This window comes from Helianthus annuus, chromosome 10 (genome assembly GCF_002127325.2).
Source record: "Helianthus annuus cultivar XRQ/B chromosome 10, HanXRQr2.0-SUNRISE, whole genome shotgun sequence".
In the NCBI taxonomy this organism is placed as follows: Eukaryota; Viridiplantae; Streptophyta; class Magnoliopsida; order Asterales; family Asteraceae; genus Helianthus; species Helianthus annuus.
This window is the reverse complement of record NC_035442.2, coordinates 17825350-17848307: the sequence shown is the minus strand read 5'-3', so window position 1 is coordinate 17848307 and position 22958 is coordinate 17825350. Positions and strand designations below refer to the sequence as shown.

The following is a 22958-nucleotide window of genomic DNA, read 5'->3' as shown; positions in this document are numbered from 1 at the left end:
TTTTCCAACAAAATTCTTATTGGTATATTTTCCAAGAAAATAAAAAACGTTTTATTACATGTTCTGTTCTGATTTCCGACAGATTTTATTTGTAAAAAATATTTTTATATCTTTTTAAGATTTCGTGGAATCCGTCGAAAATTAGCTTTGTCGGTGATGCTATGTTTTTCTTGTAGTGTAAGTTAAAGAGTGGTAAAAAGAATCAGAAGTGTTAACCTCCCATTAAGCCATATGTTATAGGAAACAATTAGAGAAAAGATTAAGCTTTCTACACAAGTGTGTTGGAATTTTACTTTCAATGATTGGAAGCAACGCATTGTTATTGGCATGTCTAGAATATTATATTGCGTACTGATAAGCATGCCCTTGATGGTGTTGTGAATCACGACCCATGAAGCTTCTATATATACAAATCTGCAGGGACAAAATGTATACATGATCATATCACCCGACAAGTAAGCTAGTATGTCCACCAAATATCCATTTCCATCACATGTTTCTGTCCAAAGCTTTGTTACAGTGAAGCTAAGTGATAAGTGCATGTATCCTTTATGGAAAACACAGATGTTACGTCTCTTAGAGAGCCATGATATGCTTGGTTTCATCAATGAAAGTAGCATGCAGGTTGGGGATGAGCAGAAGCTGTGGAACAGATCAGATGCGCTTGTTCATGGTTGGATTCTTGGTTCCCTTTCCGAACAAGCAGCCATAACAGTCTTGAATAGTCTCGAATCCAAACTCCGTCAACAAACGCGTTTTACAGCCAAACATATATGGGATCAAGTGCAAAGTATGTATGATCAACAAGCAGGTCAGTACTTATTCTTGTTCTATATATTCAGTGTGCTAGAATTTATTTATTTTACTAGTGTCACCTAAATTTCTATTGGCGGTGCTAGGATTTATTTATTTATTTTACTGATGTCGCCTAATTAAATTTCTATCAATAAGCTAGGCGTTAGAATTTTCGGGTCAGGTTGGATTTTATCATTAATATTCACAACAAATTTATTGGGCAAAAAACTCTTGAAAGGAAATAATTAGGAGGAACTTACATATGTGGCGTGATGCTGCAGCCTTAAGGAGAAACAACACAACTTGTGGATTTTCATATTCACAAAGACAAATCAATATCATAGTAAAAAAAACATGTTAAAATCAATAGAAAAAATACATGAAATAGAACAAGCTAACTACCACTTACTCATAGTTGTTTTCTATGGGTTTTTATTCTTTGAAACCAATTCATTACATGTTCAATCGCAACTTTCGCAAAGAACTCCTTCTCGATATAATAAATGAAAGAATCATTCATGTAATCATCACCCATCCTATTATGTAATTCTTTCGTAACTGAAAAGGGTGGGGGCAAAAACAAAACTGTCAAAACAAATCAAATATGCTAAAACTTGAATCATCAAAACGAGGTTACTTTTTCAATTTATTTTTTCCGTTGACCAGTCTCACCCATTATACATAAACATAACTGACAACTCATTAAAAAAATAAAAAGAGTAATTTATTTTTTCCGTTGACTCATCACACCCATTTACTATTTACACCTAACTTTTTGTTAGTTACACCAAGTGATATAGTGATATGACATTAACAAACTCATTTGTGTTTTTTCTTTTATAACTTCCGAAGTATAATCTTTTATTAAAAAAACGAATATGGTTTTGGGATATGCTTATTTTTATATATGTTTTGATATAAATTTTGCAAAAAATGGAGCCGTATCAAATATAGGTTTTATAAGTTGTTAGAAAATTTATATTCCATTTTTTATAAAATTTTTATCAAAACGTAGATAAAAGTAAGTATATCACAAAACCATATTCGTTTGTTAATAAAACATTACATATAGGAAGTTATAAAAGAAAAACACAAATTTGAAATTATTTTTTCATATTTACATTCAACTTTTGTCAAATGTGATTTTTACTCCATGTTAGCCTTTTAAGTTTAGCAATTGTGATTTTCAGCCGCTTAACTTTTTATGAATTTTGTAAAACGCCACTTTGTCCCCACGATAATATATAATCTGATTTTTCCTTAATACAATCGTTTGAATAATTTGTTCCATGCATATTTTTATGTATATGTTGGTATAAATTCAAGTTGGTTTATGTGTCGACGAAAATTTTGTTTGAAAATGAGTCGAATTAAATATAATACGTTTTCATGCTTACATTGTATGTACGTTTCGATGTAAATTTTGTTTTTATTTATAATACATTTTCATACTTACATTTATGTACGTTTCGACGTAATTTTTTTTAAAAGCGAGCCGGATCAAATATGATTCATCGATTAAATTCAAATTCGAGTTGGTTTATGTTTTAACGTAAAGGGTCGATAATAATCTATACATACTCACGCCAATATTCGTTAAAAAATTCGAATTGGTCTACATTTCGACATAAATTAGGTATACTTGTACGTATAAATTCGAGTTTGTCTGTGTTCGACGTAAATTTGGTGTACGCATTTGTATTTTGTACGTTTCCTATGTATGAGTCGAGTCGCATATATTATGCTTTAACTTGACAATATAAATTCGAGTAAGTCTACGTTTTGACCGGCCGCTAATACATTTTTATTTGACGGTATAAATTCGAGTTGTTGTATGTTTTGACGCCGCTAAATCTTAACGCAAATTTAAGGTTGTGTAGTGGTTAGGTGGAATCAACTAAGCAAACCAACCGGGTTCGATCTCGTTTTATTTGTACGGTATAAATTCGGTTTACTTTACTTTTTGATCCAACCACAATGCATATATATGTTATATTGAGTTAGATCGGACACATCGAAACATGTGTTTTCATTTGATTAACGCATTACATAACTGTTGGATTAATCCATTTAATGTTTACAACGGACCCGCGGCGCATCGCCCACATATCTAATTACAAGTTATACATAAACATAACCTGTAACGCATTAAAAAAATAAAAAGAAACTAGAAAGTTGCTTAAATGACTAGTGAGTAGTTGTTTTAGAACTGTTACATTTTTTTCCTAATATCTAAATACTATATTTTCATAGAAGGAAATTTAAGATACCTAAAATTTAATGAAATTTTTAGTTTAATGCATAATATACTAACCCTAAAGTGAGGGTTAAAGAATCTTTGAAACACTAGTTACACTTTAATTTCCCATCTTAATTACACTTTAATCCATCATATTTAGAAAAATTATGATCAATTAATTAGTAGTTACACTTTATCATTTTACAAAAAACTAACTAGCCCACATTTTATAAACGACCATGTTAATATTTAAGAAAAAAACTTCACCAACAATTTGTTCTCTTTAGTTTAAGTATTGTATTGCAATGGTCTTCTTAATTAAAAAATGAAATGTTATGTTATTAACAATGTATATGGATGAGCAATAACGGAACCCTTAATCGAAAACATACGGATGCAAACTGAAATCAACTAAAAACTAAATTAACTTAAAACCGATTAACCAAAAACCAATTATCGATTTTGTGTACCCGCTTTAACCAAAATTAACCGAACCAAACCGAATCATTTATATTTTCATATATTTCTATTTTATATACCTCCAATATTTCGTATTTTATATCTCCATTTCATGTATTTATATACTTCCATTTTATGTATTTATACATCCATTATATGTATTTACACATCCATTTTATGTATTTTTACATCCATTTATGTATTGACACCTCAATTTCATGTATTTTAAGCAAAAGTTTTATCCCAATTTTGATTTTGGCTATTAACCGAAATTAAACAAACTGAACAAAAAAAGTCAATCTAACCGCATAAACCAAACTGATTAACGAAAAACCAACTGATTAAAAAATGGACTAACCGATGACTTTGATTTCATCTTCAGTTGAGGATAATAACTAAACCGACTGAATCATGCACACCCTAGCAGTATTTGTGTTTTCCACCGTATCGCGAATGCACCCTTCTAGTCCAAACATCTAAAACTAACAACCTAAACCAGATAAACTTAATGCATCCAAAACATATATAATTTGAATTGCTCACCTGCGATTGAGATTCTCCTAAGTCCCCCGATTCTTATTTTGACTGGATATTTGAAGGCCATGGCTCCTTTGTTTCTACTCCTTATCTTTTTATAACTTACTAATTTTTTTACCCGCCGCGCGTTGCGGCGGCATCATACGCGAAATGAAAACGTATATACTACAATCAATCAGACTCGTTTCCAAACTAAATTGACGTCAAAACGTATGATAGCTCAAATTTATACCGTCGAATCAAAACGTATTACATTTGACCCGATTTATTTTCAAACAAAGTTTACGTCAAAACATACATAAAAACATTTAATAATTGACCCAACTCATTTTCAAACAAAAATTACAAAAATTACGTTAAAGTGTAGAAGAACTCGAATTTATACGGATATTTCTATAAAAATAAAAGCGTAAGAAAATAGTTTTAGGGTAAGCACGAAACTTTAGAAAGTTGAAGTTAGGGGGTTACCTAAGACATTATAGTAAAGTGTAGAGGTAGAATGGGTTATATGTAAAAAGTTTGAAGGTTAAAAAGAAGTTAGAAAGTATGAGGGCTTTTTGTCAAGTTAAAAAGTAGAAGGCTCATTTTAATCAGATTAGAAGGCTGGCTTTTGTGTAGCTAGAAATCTGAGAGGGGAGTTTATCAATTAAGAAAAGTTAGGGTGAATTTTATAAAAAGAGTAAGGTGGTCACCGACCTTTCATTTTCATATTATATAAATTTGTTTTTATTGGATTTTCATCTGCTAACCTCTAATGGAGTGGGCCATTTATTTGGGTTGGAACCTTTACGATGTGTTCTCGAGCTTACTAATAGAAAGCGTGAAAGGAAGTAAAAGTATGAGTAAAATGCCCGGATAGTCCCTGTGGTTTTGTAAAATAACACCTGTCGTCCCCAACTTTGACAGTTTGTTACTCGGATAGTCCCTAGAGTGGATGTCCATTAGTTTTATCCGTTAACTACATGTAAAATGACCAACATGCCCTTAGTATTAAATTAAAACACTAAAATAGATATATTAAAATTAAAGGTGGGACCCACCAACCTTCTAATTCACCATTTTAAGCCCTTGTATCTCTCCCCCTCTCTCTCTCACACACATACACACACTCACCAATACCTGCCTCCACCACTTACCACCAGCCGCCACCACCTGCAACTTCACCAACATCGACATCTCTGTCACCTGAACTCCCTCCACCATCCCAGTTCCCATTATCCACCACATTTAGAGAGAGAAACGACTAGAGAGAGAGATCGATCATAGAGAGAGAGAAAGAGACGCAGAAAAGGTCTAGAAGAGTGAGAGAAACGTGAACATGATGGTGACGATGGTTGCTAATGTTAACAATGGTAAATTCAGTCGATTAAGGTCATATCGCCTCTTAGGGTTTCGAGTTTTGAGTTGAATGTGTGGATCTAGAACTTATTTAGGGTTTTATTGGTTGGGTTTTGATGATGGTTTGTTGTTAACGGTGTGTTAATAGCAGAGAAAGATGATGATGATGGTGGTAGTTTATGGGTGTAGAGATTCAGAAGGTGAAACCACCATGTGTTGCAGCTGTTGCAGAGCTCGACCCCGTAGACCTCTCAACAGCATTCGTAACTCCTTCGTCGAACCGTCCTCCCTATAGCTTGGCTTCCTTCGCTGGAACCACGATGTGCTGCGGCTGTTGCAGAGCTCGACAGGTCGCCGGAGGATGTCGTTCTTATGGAAGCTAATGAACACCGGAAATGATGGTGGAAAACTTGAAGGGAGGAGGTGGTGCAACGATGGTAGTTTAGGGTTTGCAGATTGGGGTTTTTAGGTGGTGGGTTAATGGTGGCATGGGTAACGCTGGCGTTGTGATTGTGGTTGTTAAAGTAGTTGATTGGTGGTGTTTGGTAGATGTGGTGTGGTATGGTGGTGGTGACCGGTGGTTTTGTGGTGGCATGGTGGTGGTAGTGGTGGTTTTGAAGAGGGATTCATAGTTTTATAGAGGGAGGTGGGGCGGGGATGAGGTGTTATATATTGTATTTAATAATTAATAATTAATTGTGAGGCCCAATTGATATTTTAATTTAATAAAAGCAAGGGGTGATTTTGTCATTTTACATAGATTTAACGGAGAAAACTAACGGACATCCACTCTAGAGACTATCCGAGTAACAAACTGTCAAACCACAGAGAGCACCAGTGTAATTTCCAAAAGTTGGGGACTATAGGTGTTATTTTACAAAACCACGAGGACTATCTGTGCATTTTACTCTAAAAGTATTTTGTGTTCTAGAAACTTTATCTTTTAGTGAAGTAGAAGGCCAATCTTCCTCTATAAATATAAGATCTTACTAATTACTATTTTATCCTCTCACTTAACTTATTATAAAACCCAAAAATAGTATAACTGTAAAATTATACCTTTTTTTCTCTTTCTTTGAATTTGAACTTGAGAACACATAAAATTTTTGGTTTCTTATCCTTACCTTTAAACTTGAAAACATTACATGAAATTAAATATTTCCCTTTCTTTTCTCTCCTATATATTCTTTCTCATTTTTTTTCTTTCCTTTAGTAAACTCCGGAACACAGAATTAAAGAAATCTGAAAATGAGGCCCTAACGCGTAAACTTTTTAAACAAATTTTTACACTAAAAATTCTAAAATTGCATAGGACGATTATGAGTTCAGTATGGAGCTACCATCCCCTTGGGTTGTATTTAAGGTAAATTACATTTTTCTTCCTTTATGTTTGTATCGAATTACAATTGATGTCCTTTAAGTTCAATAATTATAGCCACAGTCCTTTATTTGGAAAATTCATTACACCTTTCGTCCTTTAGCGCTAACCAGGTTAAAATATTCGGTTAAGATTTTAAATGTTATTTTCTTTTATTTATACTATAAATAATTAAGTAAAAAGACTAAATTGCTCTTAACTGAAAATTTTAACCTGCTTAGTGCTAAAGGATGATAAGTGTAATGAGTCTTCCAAATAAAGGATTCTGTAATTATTGAAGTTAAAGGGCACCTATTGCAATTCGATATAAACATAAAGAACGAAAAGTGTAATTTACCCGTTATATTTATATCCACCCCTTGGCTAGAAAAACATCTCTATAAACTTGTCGTAAAAGCGGTATAAATAATGCTAACTTCAATAAACGAAAAACTAACTAATATGAAATATGTTTCTTTGTGTCCTCCATCTTGCAAGATGAAAAATAAGTATATAACACTCATGTTTGGCAAACATTTCATCTTTTTTTTTTTATATTAAGAATGTAGTAACCGAGCTCATGCATAAGTTCATCTCTTTGTTGATAACCGAAATCATATGGATACATTTTTGGCAACCATAGTACCTTTAAAATATCAAATGCTCTAAAATTATCATTCGTGTTCAAAGTTCCCATACATATAAGCAATTCGTTAAAATAGTTTCCAAGATCTTGTGTATGCATATCTAGCAGTACTAGTGTGTTGAAATTTTTATACTCGTAATTAACAAACAAAGTAAAGTACCTTATCCAGAGCAAGAAGAAGAAAGAAAAGTAGGTTCTGGCTCACCCTGCATAGATTTGATGCAAAAGGTAAGGGAAAAGAGAGATGGGACAAGAAATAAGCAAGTGTTGTATGATGCTGTTGAGTGTGGAAAACTACAACAAGTGGTGAGTATCATAAACAAGGAAAAAGTTGCAATCACAGAGAGTATCAGCATCAATGGCAACACAGCTCTCCACATAGCAATGGCCTACAAGGATGATGGGGATGGGTTTCTAAAGAGCATGTTGGATCTCACTGATATTCCACTAACAGAGGTCCGAAATTCAGATGGAAGCACTCCGCTTCATCTAGCTGCTTCATTTGGGAATACAAATGCTGCTAAGATCTTGCTAGACAGAAGCCCAAACTTGTTGCATGCAAAAGATAACCAAGGTTGCACGCCGCTTGACATAATTGTTTCCCGACCTTGGAATAAGGAAATGTGTCTCTTTTTTAAATCCGTAATATTGCCAGACATAGAACATGCAGATCACGAGCCTTTGGTAGTTAATGCTATTGGTTCCAAACATTTTGGTAAGTACGTACATACATACATTTCTAGCTATCTTTTTAAGTTTTTTTATGATCCCTTCTCTGTCTATATCTATATATATATATATATATCTATATATATATATATATATATATATATATATATATATATATAGGGCAAGGATCGGTTAGGAAGCACCCTTTATTGCGAGAACCGCGAGAACCAATGTGAACACAACTTAAAATACCTAAAAATACCTAAAAACACAAATTATTATTATTATTATTATTATTATTATTATTATTATTATTATTATTATTATTATTATTATTATTATTATTATTTAAAGTGAATTGCAAATTTTGTCCTTTATCTGTATATATCACATTTGAAGCAATGTCCTTTATCTTTAAAATTGACGAGTTTTGTACTTATTGTTTCAGAATCTATCTTACATGGTATGTCATTTGGCTCTAACCCAGTTACTTTTAAACGTTAAATTTGACCATGTAAGGGTAACTTTGTCAATCTATCAAATTTAATTTACTTAAACTAAATCAAAATTTCATTATAACCTCTCTCTACAAGTTCAGACCACCATCATCAACTCCATCTCTCTATCTTCTCTCTACAAGTTCAGACCACCACCACCATCAACAAATCCTCTTTTATCACCCCACCACCTACCAGCTACACCATCCCCACCCCTCTTTTCTACTAATTCCACCATCACTTCCACCACAAATACCCACAAACATACACACTTTCCTCATTTTGGAAAACCCAAAGAAAGAGTGAGATGGAGAGAGAAAGCAGAAGAGAGAGAAGTTTAGAGAGAAAGAATCAAAGAGAGAGAGATAGAGTATGATAGTGAGAGGTTAGAGAAAGAGAGAAAACGCAGAGAAAGAGAGTGTGGGAGCTCCGGTGGCCGACGGTTGTCCGACACGAAGCTTGAACAGCTCCGGTGGTCGATGGTCGTCTGACAAGATGCTTGAACAACTCAGCTTAGATCGACGGGGATGATGACAAATGTTGGTGTTGTTGTGGGTGTAACGACGGGGTGACGACGGTGGTCATGTGGAGCAACGATAATGACGGTGGACGTTGTGCTTGAAGGAGACACCAGTGATGGTTTGATTGAAAGTGATGACGGTGGTGTCGGTTGTGGTCCACGATGACGGCGGTGATGGTTAAGGATAATGGCGAGGATGGTGGTGGTGATGAACGGTGGTTCCAGTGATGGTGACGGTGGTGCTTGTATGGTGGTTGGATGGTTGTTGGTGAACGGTTGGGAGAAAAGGTAGGGTTTGGGTTGGTATTAATTGGGGGAAAATGAAAAGGGTAGGGAAATGACTGATATGCCCTTATGTGACTTGCACATTATGTCTTTTAACAATAAAAAGTAACTGGGTTAGAGCCAAAGGACATATCGTGTAAGATTTTGAAACAATAAGTACAAAACTCGTCAATTTTAAAGATAAAGGGCACCGCTTGAAATGTGATATATAGATAAAGGACAAAATTTGCAATTCACTCTTATTATTTATATAAAAATCGCCACTTGTAGTTTCTAAAAAAATTCAAGTAACAATTATGGATGCACATGTGCATATGTATCATTTCTTTGACAAATTCCGTAATTAGACAATTGCACTTTCATTTACACTACCATCAATAATACAATATTTTCTACATTATAAATATTAGAAATGCACATGTGCATCTATATGTATGAACAAGATATAACGTGTTTTTGGTACACTACTTTGAATACACTTTCCTTTTCATCTATCATACCATGCATAATAGACTACCATTACCTCATACTATCCATAATACACTACCATCACCAATATGTATAGTATTTTTCACTTTATACACATGTGCGTCAACACCCTTCATACCATACGAAAAAAACATATTACACCATAAAGTGACAAATATAACCAAACCATCAACCACTAGAGATAACTAACCAAAAACATGTATATTGGCCAACTTCATCATTCAAAATCACAAACTTTTTGTACCAAAACACGTTATATCACGTTCATACATATAGATGCACATGTGCATTTTATATATTGCTAATGTAAAAAGTAGTGTATTAAGGATGGTAGTGTAAATGAAAGTGTAATTGTCTAATACTGGTAATGTATTACGGAATTTGTCAAAGAAATGACACATATGCACATGTGCATTGATAATTGTTACTAGAATTTCTTTTTTGGTAACGAAAAATAGCGAATTTTAATTAAAATATAATAAAAAAGATTGTGTGTTTTTATGTATTTTTAGGTTTTTTTTTTTTTGTGTTCACATTGGCTCTCATGGTTCTCGCACTAAAAGTGGTTCTCAAATGAACCCTACCATATATATATATATAGTGGAATTCTAAAGTGAACACTAGTGTATTTGTGAACTGATTGAACAAATCCCGGCCATTGATTTAAACTTGTGTATACACTTATGTATTGATAAGCAATGGGCTAGGATTAGTTCACTAGTGTTTACTATCAAGGGGTTTTTTTTCACAAATGAACCTAACCCTATATATATAGAAACAGGATCAGGAGAAAACGCCCTAAAGTGTGAGAACGGTGAGAACGCATCCTGATGGAACACTTGGCGTTGGATATAATCAGGGTGCGAGGGGCTTTTTTTTGTTTTTTAATCTTCTTGTTCCCAATTTCGTGTGTCACATGCTACTTCATTTTTGGCGTCTAAGATTATTTTGGCGTTAATTAGATTCATTAACTACTTGGCGTTTTACTGTTTTTTTGGATTTGTCTCGTTGAATTAATTGTTTTGTGTCACATAGATAATTTTTTTTGGCGTTATGGCGTTTCCCAGGTCAATTTTTTGGCGTTCGTGGCGTTGTTCATAATTCATTACCATTCATTAATATTTCATAAGATTACAATAAGACGAAATCAAAACAAACTAATAGTCTTCTGTGTATGGGATTACATCAGAGGTACCCATCGCTTTGTTCCTCATTTTCTTCAGCTTCATCATCATCATATTTTGCATTAGCGTATAACGCCATCATCTCGTCTCTTCTTTGCTGCAGCCTATACTTAAATATTATTACAACCTTGGATCTTGCATCGTTTGAAGGTGCTAAATCATAGAGTTGTTCAAGGAGATGTAGCCTCTCTGTCTTCAACATTTCCTTCATCGGCAATGAATATTCCACCCCGTGTCCATAAGTCACTTCAACCGTTCCTGCTTCTTCATGCACCACCCAACTGCTAACTGTTGGTAGAGGAGTATCATCAATATCATCATCATCATCATCATCATGTTCTATGCTGGAAATTTTCTCTCCAATCTTCTTATTACCGTTCGAGTTCTTTCACAATCGTTGGCCATTGTAACCCCAAGGGCCAGAGTATCCCTCTGAACCCCTTCATCCATACTAAGTATGGCTTTGATTGTCTTGACCTTCACCCTTCTCCTATCAGAGAACTTTAGGATGAAACGTCTCTCCGACCTTTCAAACCTCCATGCAATAACCTTGGCCATTTGTTTAAGTATTTGTTTAAGTTTTATGGCGTTTTGGACAATATGTGGCGTTTTAGATAATGTGTAGAGTATTTAAGTTGTTTTTACATGTTCTACTTTTATAATGAGTTTTTTTCCCCGCGCATGTAGGATGGAGTCTATAAAGTGACAGGTAATTATGGCCATTTGAAAAGATAAATAAATTCAATTTCCTATGTTGTGGCTTTTAATATAATAAATGTTTGTAATAAAGTTTCCGTCACTTCAGTTTACTGTTTTGTAGTTACTGTTTGTTCAGCTTCATCTGTTTATCGTTTCAGTTTACTGTTTGTAGTTACCTTTTCGAGATTTTGGCGTTTTGTATTTTTAATGGGATTTAGATAAAGATAGCACTTGTTCTATTCTCTTGTACCTTGTTTTATACTTTTTTTGAGTTTTTAATAATGCTTGTCCAAAGTAATTTTATTATAGTTTGGGAGTTTTGGGTGTTTTATGGCATGATGGCATTTCACAAGCATTTGTCTGTGTGGCGTTTTATTATATTTGTTTAGAATGTATTTGTTCTTAGCTAAAAATTACATAACAAACAAAAGAAAAAAAATTAAAAAAAATAGAAGCAGTTCATCTTCCAAATCTTCACTGTCACCAGTCTCTTTCTTTTTTGGATACTACAAGAACCATTACCAATATATGACATTTTTTACTTTGGTATAATTCATTTATTTTTTTGTTGTTGAAGTAGCTTTGTTGTGGATGTGTGGAAACACAAAATGACATGGGTTTTTTGTTTTAAGTTCATATTTATCTTCATCTTTATCTTCATCCCACTTTTCAGTGTGTAGGATCGTTTTCGGACCCGAACGAGTCGATCAGAAGAGTTTTACTCAGTCGGCGGAAACAGACAAACTGAGCTCAATTCAGCAAGAATACTACATAAAACTGTCTCTTTGATTGATAGAATGTCGTTTACAGCGTGACGACACTTCGGCAGCACTTCGTTGCAAACCGAAATGAACAGTTATAAGATTTCGCTTGAGATGCCCCTATATATAGGCATCAGATTTCGCTTGAACATGTTTCAAGCGAAATCAGAACAATCAATTCAAGCGAAATCGTCACTTAGCATCTCGAGCGGAATCAGGACAATGTGATTTCGCTTGAAACTGTCCAGGTGACATTTCAAGCGGAATCACCCTAAAATCCTACTATCTCGTTTTTCGTGCCCTGATCTAATTACTTCTATACAAGACTCGATACAAGACGAAGACGACAGACGGATGCACCAACAAACTCCCCCTCGGATGTTGACGGAGTCTTCATTATCGACTCTTCGAATCTTCAATCTTTATCAGTCTTTGGGCTTGTCTCTGAAATATCTGACGCTGTAAGCATCCTCAATCTCTATCTTCTCTTCTCTATCATCTTCTCTCGGATGTTAACGTCTTCTCTATTCATGTGCACCAACATACACTCCTCCTCGAATGTTGAAACTTTAAATTCATCAGCAACAACAATCTCAGGATCAGAACCTGGCTCTTTGTAATTCAGACTCCCCCTCTCAATCAGCTGGGATCGCAGTCTGGCTTTCACAGGTTCAAGATTGTTGTCTGACTCTAACTTTGCTTAGGATCAAAAACCTAGCTCTTTCTCAGACCTGCATAAATCTCTACCACAAATATAAGTTTTATGATATAAAGATTAACACACTCAGACATCACTTGAAACAATCACAAAATGATTTATCTTTTAGATTCTGATGAACCACTTGCAAGAGTATCATTTTCAAAGCTTCTCATGACCACTTGTAAGATAGATTTTATACTCTTTTTACTTAAACTCCCCTTCACAAAGTGTCATCATGTTTAGCACTTGGAATTTTGAAAATCAGCTCTCCAACACCAGTTGTCGAAAATCTTTTTGTATTTTTCAAAATTTATGCTAAAACACACTAAAATCTTTTTGGATTTTTGAAATTCAAAAACTGACACCACATGCAAGAATACAACTATGCAGAAATAAAATCTATAGAGACAATATTTTTGTGAGTTTGTGTAAGAAGATCATATCAGTTTCTGAGACAAATCACCAACACCGTTAAGCTTCATTACATTTTAAGTTCTAAACAATTCACCTAGATTGTCAGTATACTGGTCCACTTAAATTTTCACACAAATTTCAACTGCTTCGAGATACGAGATTAATGTTTTAAGCACTTAAACTTAATCGCGTGTCCCACCACTTGAATATACTCCCGTATCCAGATCCCAATATTCAGTCTTACAGGTGAGTATACCTAGATAATATCTGTAAAGGGTTAGATGCGAAACCGTGAGAGCTCAGGTCAGAACTTCCGTTCAGCAGAGAGATGACGGTTCGACTTTTGGTGTGTCCCCTTTAGAGGATCTTTTCTTCAACAGCACATGATTAGCATTTTTCAACGTTTCATCATTTTTTATGCTGAGGGCTGCGCTTTTTCAAGCAATGCGGGGACTAGGTCAAAATTTCCATTCAGCAGAAGTCCCGGGATAATACCCCAGATATCACTAAGCATAAAGACCTAGTATCTCAGAAAGAGGGACCTTTCAAACAAGATTTCGGGGGTTACCCATATATCCAAGAAACTGTTACCCACGATCTAAGCAAGTTTGAAATTTTATGTTTATATCTCGCCACGATCTACTAAATGTGTAAAAACCTACTGACATATCCACAGTGAGATTCACATTTTTACTTTCCATTTCTTTAGCATGTTGTGACAGTCCACTGATGTACTATCATTTCCTCTTTTATACAACAAAACTCATTTTTGATTTTATCATGTTTTTGTGCTTTTTCAAATTTTCAAATGTTTTGGATTTTCTGAAGTTTTTACTCCCCCTAAAATGCAAATACATTTAAAGAAAAATTTGAAACAAACTGAGCACTTGACCCACTTAGTAGAAACAAATTTTGAAAAACAAACTATACAGGTAAACTTGACAACTGATATCAAATCGCCTCAAATCGCCATTCACTTGGCATAAACAATCGGAACTCCCCCTATCAACAAACTATTTTCTCATTAAGATTTCAAAACACTTAAGTTTGTTTTAATCGAAATGATTTTTCCGGAAAATAAGTTTAGTTGATTTTACCATTTATAGGAACGAGGATGTGGTTCATCAAATTGTCTTTCAACCACTTGTATGATGATATCATCAAGTTCAAATTAATGACCTTGACTAATCACTTCATCAGAACAAAACTCTAAACCACTTGTACGAAAAACACAAACAAATACAAAGAATTATGCCGATTCATGTTCCACGCTTACCAACCTGGGAACTCCGGCAAGTCACACTTAACCTTTTTCAAAAAACATTTTAAGAAAGATGCCGATTCATGATCCACGATTACAAACTTGGGATCTCTGGCAAGTCAGGTTTTTCTATTCAAAGAAAATATCCACCCAAGTCTGACCAGCCTTCGGTGTCATCGAGTCACCAACACTCGGTTTCTTACCTCCCATCTTCTTTTCATAAAACTCTTTAACCCCTTTGACTTTTCGATCAATCATCTTACCAAAAATATGTTTTACCTTGAGGTTAAAGGCCTTTTCAGCATCAAAAACCTGCTTATCAGAATAAAAATTGGTTAGAAATTTCAACTTTACCAATTCTCTTCTTAAAATTTTCAGCCCGAAGTAGTGGAAAATTCTCATCATCCACAGTCAGAACTGACTCTTCACTCTTAACCTAACCTGTGGCTCCTCTGATTTTGTGGAATCAGATTCATCACCAGAAGATAGCTCCTCTGATTTTGACCTATTAGAATCATCGCTAGAACTATCAACAGACTTCTTAACAACCCATTTTTAGTTGTCAGATTTAGCTTTCTTCTTATAAAACTTGTTTGAACATTCACCAATTTCAAATTTCGAATTTTTGAATAGTTTGGTTCTGTCAATTGGTGGTTCAAACTCAATCACTTTCTCTTTCAGTTTAGAAACTCCCTGTTTAGATTGAATTGCTTGCGAACAGTTCACCGCAAGATGTCCAATTCTACCACATTTGAAACAGGTTTGAGTTTTCTTTCTCTGATCAGCATTCTTCATCTCTTCTTGCTTCTTTGCAAGGAACTCTCTGTTTGATTGTCTCCAGAATTCTTTCTTTTCTTCTTCATCTGCTGACGTTCCTGAAACAAATGTCATCTTTGATTTAAAATCACGAACATATTTTTCATTTTTCTGTTTTTCTGTTGGAGTAAAACCTAAACCTTTCTTTTTGAAATTACCGTTATGGTTTGGTTTCTTTTGAAAACCAGAACCAGAACCTTTTTTCTTGTTTAATCTTTGTTGTACTCTTGAGGTGTATTTTTTAGGTTTATCAGTAAGATTTAAATCTTTTATTTCAGAAATATTAATTTCTGTTAGTTTGAAAACCTTTTTGATCAATTCAGTTTTAACACCTCTTATTGGAAATTCCTCATCAGAATATAATTTGTCAGAATCATTCAAAGTATAAGCAACTTTAAACGTTTCATCATCCAAATTAGATTTTGATAACAAGAATTCTTTATCATAAACTCTTTTGCCCTATTTTTCATTTTGACCCGGAGTGCTAGACTCAGACTTTGACTCCGACATAGACTCCGACTTTGACTCCTCTGTCTCATCATTATCTAACACATGATCCACTACTTTCTTCATCAATTGAGATTGTTGATCAGTGTCAGACGATGTAAAAACGACATCAATATTTTCTGGCAAATTGACTGAGGACTCCGACTCCCACTGTAAGTTTGTAGCTTTTTGGACTCTTTCAGAATTTGGATTTCTGGGCAAATATCCATTTTCCAGCGGGGGTGGACACTTGTTGTAACTGACACCCTGTTTCTTACCAGAATTCTTCTTGTCAGCCTTTTTCTTTGTGTCATTCTTCTTTACTTTCTTCTTCTCTGGAGTATTTTCTTCAGTCTGTTCTTCTGTCACCTCATCATCTTCAAAAGCCTTCATGCCTTCAACAGTTGGATAGATCCTGTCAATGACATAAGAAGTACATGAGTAACTTTTCAACAAACGATTTACTCTTTCAGTTTCAATTCTTTGTAACTCTAGTTTCTGTTCAAGAGCATCACACTTCTCGATGTAATTGTTCATCACTTTCTGTTTATTCATGAACGCTCCCTGAAGTGTCTTCATTGCTGTAGCTTACTCTTCACTTGTGTCATTATACATATTCATCGCTTTGTTCAGCACATCATATGATTCCTTCCATCTGTTCATATTGTGAATCAACGAACTATTTTGTTTCTTCATTGCTTCACAATTTTCACACATTACTGGACACTTTTTCGCAACAGCTTCTTCATCAATTTTGAAAGTTGAAACTTCTTTCACTTTTCTTCTCACTACTGGTACTGTTTCATCGTCACTGCTAACCGGTGTCTTTACCTTTTTCTTTTTCTTCTTGGCTTTATCATCCTCATTATCACTTTCAGCCATCATCTTCAAATGACCTCTCATTTGTTTAGCATAGTACTCAGTACCATCATCATCACTATCTTCTTCAATTCGGGCAACAAAAGCTGTGTGAACTGGAGTTTGGTCAGGAATATAATCATCCCAAGTGAAATTCTCCCAGCTAAACCCTTCAGGTAACTTCTCATCATCTTGATCTATTATCAAAGCTTTACCATCAGCTGAAATATATTTATCCTAGTTGAATCCAGTTGATGGTTTCTGTTCATCTTGATTAACCACACAAGCTCTCTTTGAAGAATCTTCAATCACATTCCTTCCATGTGTAGTTTGTGCTTGCTGTTGAGCTGGTTGTTGAGCAACTTGATGGTAGATGGCCTTCCGGTAGTAATCATTGTTGTTGTTAAAAGGATTTTGAGCTCCACTTGCTTCGCGAAAACAAGTGACTTTAGATTTATCAAAACCTAAAGTAGAAATATTAGCCTCACGTAGATCATTTCTTCGTGTGATCTGCTTGAATTTCTCAGCTCTCCTCAACACACTAGCCACACACCATTTTATATCCATAAGCTCCATCTCCTCAGCATCGATCTGATCGTAATCCTCTTTTGTAAGCATTGGATTCCCGATCTTTCCTGCAACAAAACTACTGTATGATTCTAACACCATTCCCAACAAAGACATGTGATTCTTAGCAACTTCCTCTGAGTAATCTTGATCATTCTCAAGATTTAATACAATGTTACACTGTAGTTTTCTTCCATTCTTTGTTGCTGAAATGTTCGGATCAAATGTTGGAAATGAAGAAAAACTTGTCTTGCTTCTTGATCCTGTTGATGAACTTCCAGATGAATTCTTGGCATTGAAACCAGTTTCCACTTTTGGAGAAAAACTTGTGGTTTTCTCATTCAACCCTGTTTTGTAATACAACCCAATATCCTGTTCACCATCGAAATCTTTCATTCGAACAATCTTTCGTTGCTCCATATCTTGAGCTTCCAACTTTTCAATGAATTTACTCAAAGTTAGCGTGTTAAAACCTTTCTTGCTTATGAGCATCATCAAATATGTGCCCCAAGTTTCGTGTGGTAATGCATCAGCTAACTTTTCAATCAACTCCTCATTATCTTTGTTGATACTCACCCGTCTCATGTTAACCAACAAGTTGCAGTATCTTTCTATAATCTGCTTTGTGCTCTCATTCTTCAAACCACGAAACAAATCAAACTCTTTCTTCAAAAGCGATTTCTTGTTCTTGATCATTTCCTGACTACCAACAAACTTTGATCTTAACGCTTTCCAAATCGAATAAGAACTTCCGTTATGTTGCAATAAGACCATGATGTCTTCTTTCACAGCTTGTTGTAGCAGACTCAACATCATTTTCTCATTTTTGTATTTCCTTTTATCTTCAGCACTCATATCCTTGATAGCAATCACCTCTTCATCGTCATTTATCGGTCTCACATACTTCGTCTCAACATATTCCCAAGCATCTAAATAATTAGCTTGTACCCAGTTTTCGAAACGACATTCCCAACCCTTATACTCTTCGATGTTCATGAGCTTGGGCAGTTTTTGCATAGTTCCTGTTTCGTTTTCCAACATCGTGTTCTGTGCAAGACTGATCGGGGTAACCGGAGTTGCGAATGCGTTATAAAATTCTTCATCCATTTTTCGGATTTTAAGAAATTTTCAAGACTGTATTTTCAAGCGAAATAACCCACTTAAACAAAATTCCTTTCTCAAGTGGTACCACTGATTCAAGCGGAATCAGTCAACAATGTTCAAGCGAGATACCAAGTTCGAGCGGAATTAAAATGAACTTTCAAGCGGAACCTCAGACTGAAGCGGAATAGTAACTTCAAGCGAAATCAGCAGACAATCTGAAGCGAAATATCAGTTTTCAAGCGAAATCAGGACTACTTTTCAAGCGAAATCACAATGACGTCATGATTTTCTCGAACGTTTTCAAGCGGAATTACTAATTTGTCAAGTTTTTGATTGAATTTAGACCTGAAACTTTCAAGGCTTTGTTACACCATGATTGCGCACATACTGTGGAAATTTTAGCCAATTTTAACCGTGAAAAGATCTTCAATTTGAAAAAGAAGGTGTAGAAATCATAAATCGCAGCTGAATTGGTGGAACTCCTCCTCCTGAGCTCTGATACCTCTTGTAGGATCGTTTTCGGTCCCAAACGAGTCGATCAGAAGAGTTTTACTCAGTTTGAACGGCAGAAACAGACAAACTGAGCTCAATTCAGCAAGAATACTACTTAAAACTGTCTCTTTGATTGATAGAATGACGTTTACAGCGTGACGACACTTCGGCAGCACTTCGTTGCAAACCGGAATGAACAGTTATAAGATTTCGCTTGAGATGCCCCTATATATAGGCATCAGATTTCGCTTGAGATGCCCCTATATATAGGCATCAGATTTCGCTTGAATACGTTTCAAGCGAAATCAGAACAATCAATTCAAGCGAAATCATCACTTAGCATCTCGACCGGAATCTGGACAATGTGATTTCGCTTGAAACTGTCCAGGTGACATTTCAAGCGTCATCACCCTAAAATCCTACTATCTCGTTTTTCGTGCCCTGATCTAATTACTTCTATACAAGACTCGATACAAGACAAAGACGACAGGCGGATGCACCAACACAGTGCCATCCGTCTGTTCATGCCATTCAAATATTCATGAAGAACAAAACACAGAAAATGACATTTGTCTGTCATCAGTCTCTCTTTTTTGAAGATTTGTCAATCTCATGCAGCAAAATGTTATTGAATTACACCCCTCAGCTAACAATCCATTCGGCGAAACTTCGCGTAGAACAATATTGAATATCCAAGAAACGATGTTTGCCATTTTTGATTTTTTAACTTTTTGGCGTTTTTACTGCGAAAATAGTGTATCTCAAGGAAACGTCGATTAGAATCTTTGATGTTTGGGTTTTTGGCGTTTCTAAGATGAATGGTATATAGTAAACTATGGCGTTTTGGGTTTGGTGTGGTTTATGGAAGGTCGGAGATGTTGTTTATATAGGATGTTTTTGGCGTGTATTTTAGGCAGAATTTTATTATAATAAATGCTAGTAGTTAAGTTCCGTCATTTCAGTTACTGTTTGTTCTGCTTTATCGTTTAAAAACAAAGTTTGGCGTTTTATATTTAATGGCGTTTAGATTAGGATGATGTGTGCTTTGTATTTTAAGGCGGGAATTTAATGGCGTTCTATTCATGAGTTTGGCGTTTTGTGTCGAGAAGTCTAAAGACCTTTTTACCCTTAATGAAGCGCGTCCACGTAATAAAATTGATGTTATTTACGAAAACGTCACCGGGCCAATCTAGTCCATAGATTGTTTTAATCTGACGATCCATAAGCGTTCTCACTGTTCTCACACTTTTCACCGTTTTCCCTAAATCTTGACCCTATATATATGTGCGTGTGTGTGTATAGGGTAAGGATCATTTCAGAACTCTAAATAATTGTAGAACTTACAGAACTCTTAATATATATATATATATATATATATATATATATATATATATATATATATATATATATATATATATATAAGGGCTGCTAGAATGAGAACCACCCCGAGTTGTAAGAACCGCGAGAACTACACCCCACGGAGCGCCGTTCGCCGCGATTTTTTTTACAAGTAGATGTGTGCATTATAAACACGGCCGTAAAAAATCACGGCGAACGGCGCTCCGTGGGGTGTACTTTTTTACACCTCAAGTTTGGTGTTTTTTAATTTTTTTTCTTTTTTCTTTTTTTTTTCACCAAACTTGAGGTGTAAAAAAGTACACCCCACGGAGCGCCGTTCACCGTGATTTTTTACGGCCGTGTTTATAATGCACACATCTACTTGTAAAAAAAAAATCGCGGCGAACGGCGCTCCGTGGGGTGTAGTTCTCGCGGTTCTTACAACTCGAGGTGGTTCTCATTCTAGCGGCTCCCTATACATATATATATATATATATATATATATATATATATATATGGTGGAGTTCTAGAGTGAACAATAGTGTATTTGTGAACTGAGTGAACAAATCCTGAGCGTTGATTTACATCTTCAGATCGTAAAATACATTAATGTATTTTCATCATCAAATCCTAGCCATTGATTTACACTTGTGTATTGATAATCAAGGGCTGAGATTAGTTCATTAGTGTTCACAATCAAGGGGGTTGTTCCCAAATGAACTTAACTCTATATATGTATATAGGGTTAGGGTAAAATGAAACCTTATACGAGTTGTGAGAACTTAAAGAACTCGGCTACACGAAAGGTCTTTCATCAGCTTTTTACAACTGTTGTAAGGGGCCGAAAAACACCACTTCGAAAAGAAAAAAAAAATACTTTTTACGGCAATCTTTCTAAACATTTTAATCTAGAGGTGTGAAAAAAACGGGTGCAAAACTTGCACGAAAAGACTGAGTCCTCTAAATTATCATGTGATTGTGATTTTTCCTTAATTTTAATCCTAAATATATACTATTAATAATTTCAGACTTAGCATTGACTTTAATACAAAGATGCAATAATCCGTTGAAGAGCCCTGCTGTGCTGATAGCTATAGCTCAAAACTGTCCGGCTGATTTCACACCTATCCAACTCATCATCTATGAATGTAATTAAGCTCGTTTGTTTTTTATTTATAATTAATAAATCAAAATTAATTAGTTTTTTGATCATCTTCTAATAGTGTTGCGGACGCCGGTTCTACATTTCATAACTAGAGGTACCTCGAATATGAAGGGCTGTATGAAGCTAGCAAACTTGGTCCTCAGAGCGGGTATATATATAATGAATGGTTTTCTTATTCATTCATACAATTAGGTTAAGTTATTGATCGATCATATATAACATAACATGCATGTTCTTTTTTATCTTGTGTAGTTTTGGCGTACCCTTTTAAAATGCTTATCCGGATTTGCATCAAGCTCCAAGGTGATACATATTAACTAACTAAAGAAAGTGTTACATACATGTTAACAAATGTGGATGGATGATTCATATGTGTATTTATATACCATTGGGGTGCGCACGCGATGCGACGAGGAACACAACAAATAGGTTGTTGATTTTAAGGATGAGTAGAGTGTGATTTAGTTCGGTTTTTAGCTACAAGCAAAACCAACTTATATCGGGTTGAGTAACAGTTGTCATAAGTAATTCCAAAAACATGAAAAAAAAAAAAAACTTAAAGATGCAAAAACATGTGTGCCAAAAACATGAAAAAAAAACCTTAAAGATGCCAAAACATGTGTGCCATGTAACGGATCAAAATATTTGAACTTTTGAATTTTTTCTTTAACTAAGCAATGTGTTAAAAATGATTAAAAATAAAAATAAAAATAAAACCTTTTAATTTTATTCTATAAATAAGCAATGTGTTAAAATGATTACAACTATAAAAAAAATCTTGTATATATTACCTTTGAACTTGTGAAGAAAGAAAATGAACGGAAATGCATGCTCCCCCAATAAAGGTGATTCTCAAAAGATTCCTGACCACCCTGGGGTTCTAATAGCATACGATTTGAAAAACGTCATAAACGCCAAAATGTTAATACGATGAAACCATTAAACGCCATTAATTATTAAATTTGGTTAACACCAAAAATCTTAAACCCCAATAAATAAAACAATATTGGGAAAAGCGGAACTAGAAAAGTAGAAGATGAAAGGATAAAAAAGCACCACCGCCCTTCTCTATGTCGCGTGACACGTGTTGGGCCAGGATACATTCTCATTGTTCTCACACTTTTGAGCGTTTTCTCCTGGTCTCGTTTATATATATATAGTGGGGATCCTACGAAAAGTGTGTTTTTCCTAAAAAGTGTAAAAAGTCATAAAACACAATAATTTCAGGCATAAAACACACCTAAAACTCACAAATAATAGAATGAATATTACTAAAACACCA

General features: G+C 34.8%; 1 protein-coding gene across 1 annotated transcript; it reads left to right on the top strand.

Annotated features, from left to right (window-relative positions):
- Positions 1–449: 449 nt before the first annotated feature.
- On the top strand, positions 450–22174 carry LOC110884107. The gene is made up of 5 exons (XM_022131778.2): positions 450–811; positions 7541–8086; positions 21540–21659; positions 21735–21824; positions 21929–22174. Exons 1-5 carry the CDS (start codon positions 466–468, stop codon positions 21991–21993), a joined length of 1167 nt encoding a protein of 388 aa, XP_021987470.1. The 5' UTR covers positions 450–465; the 3' UTR covers positions 21994–22174.
- Positions 22175–22958: the final 784 nt, after the last annotated feature.

Coding starts and splice junctions, on each gene's coding strand:
- LOC110884107 (XM_022131778.2), top strand. CDS start 466: ATGTCCACCAAATATCCATTTCCATCACATGTTTCTGTCCAAAGCTTT. Junction 812..7,540: donor TATGTATGATCAACAAGCAG/GTCAGTACTTAT, acceptor TACCTTATCCAG/AGCAAGAAGAAGAAAGAAAA. Junction 21,825..21,928: donor AAACTTGGTCCTCAGAGCGG/GTATATATATAA, acceptor TATCTTGTGTAG/TTTTGGCGTACCCTTTTAAA.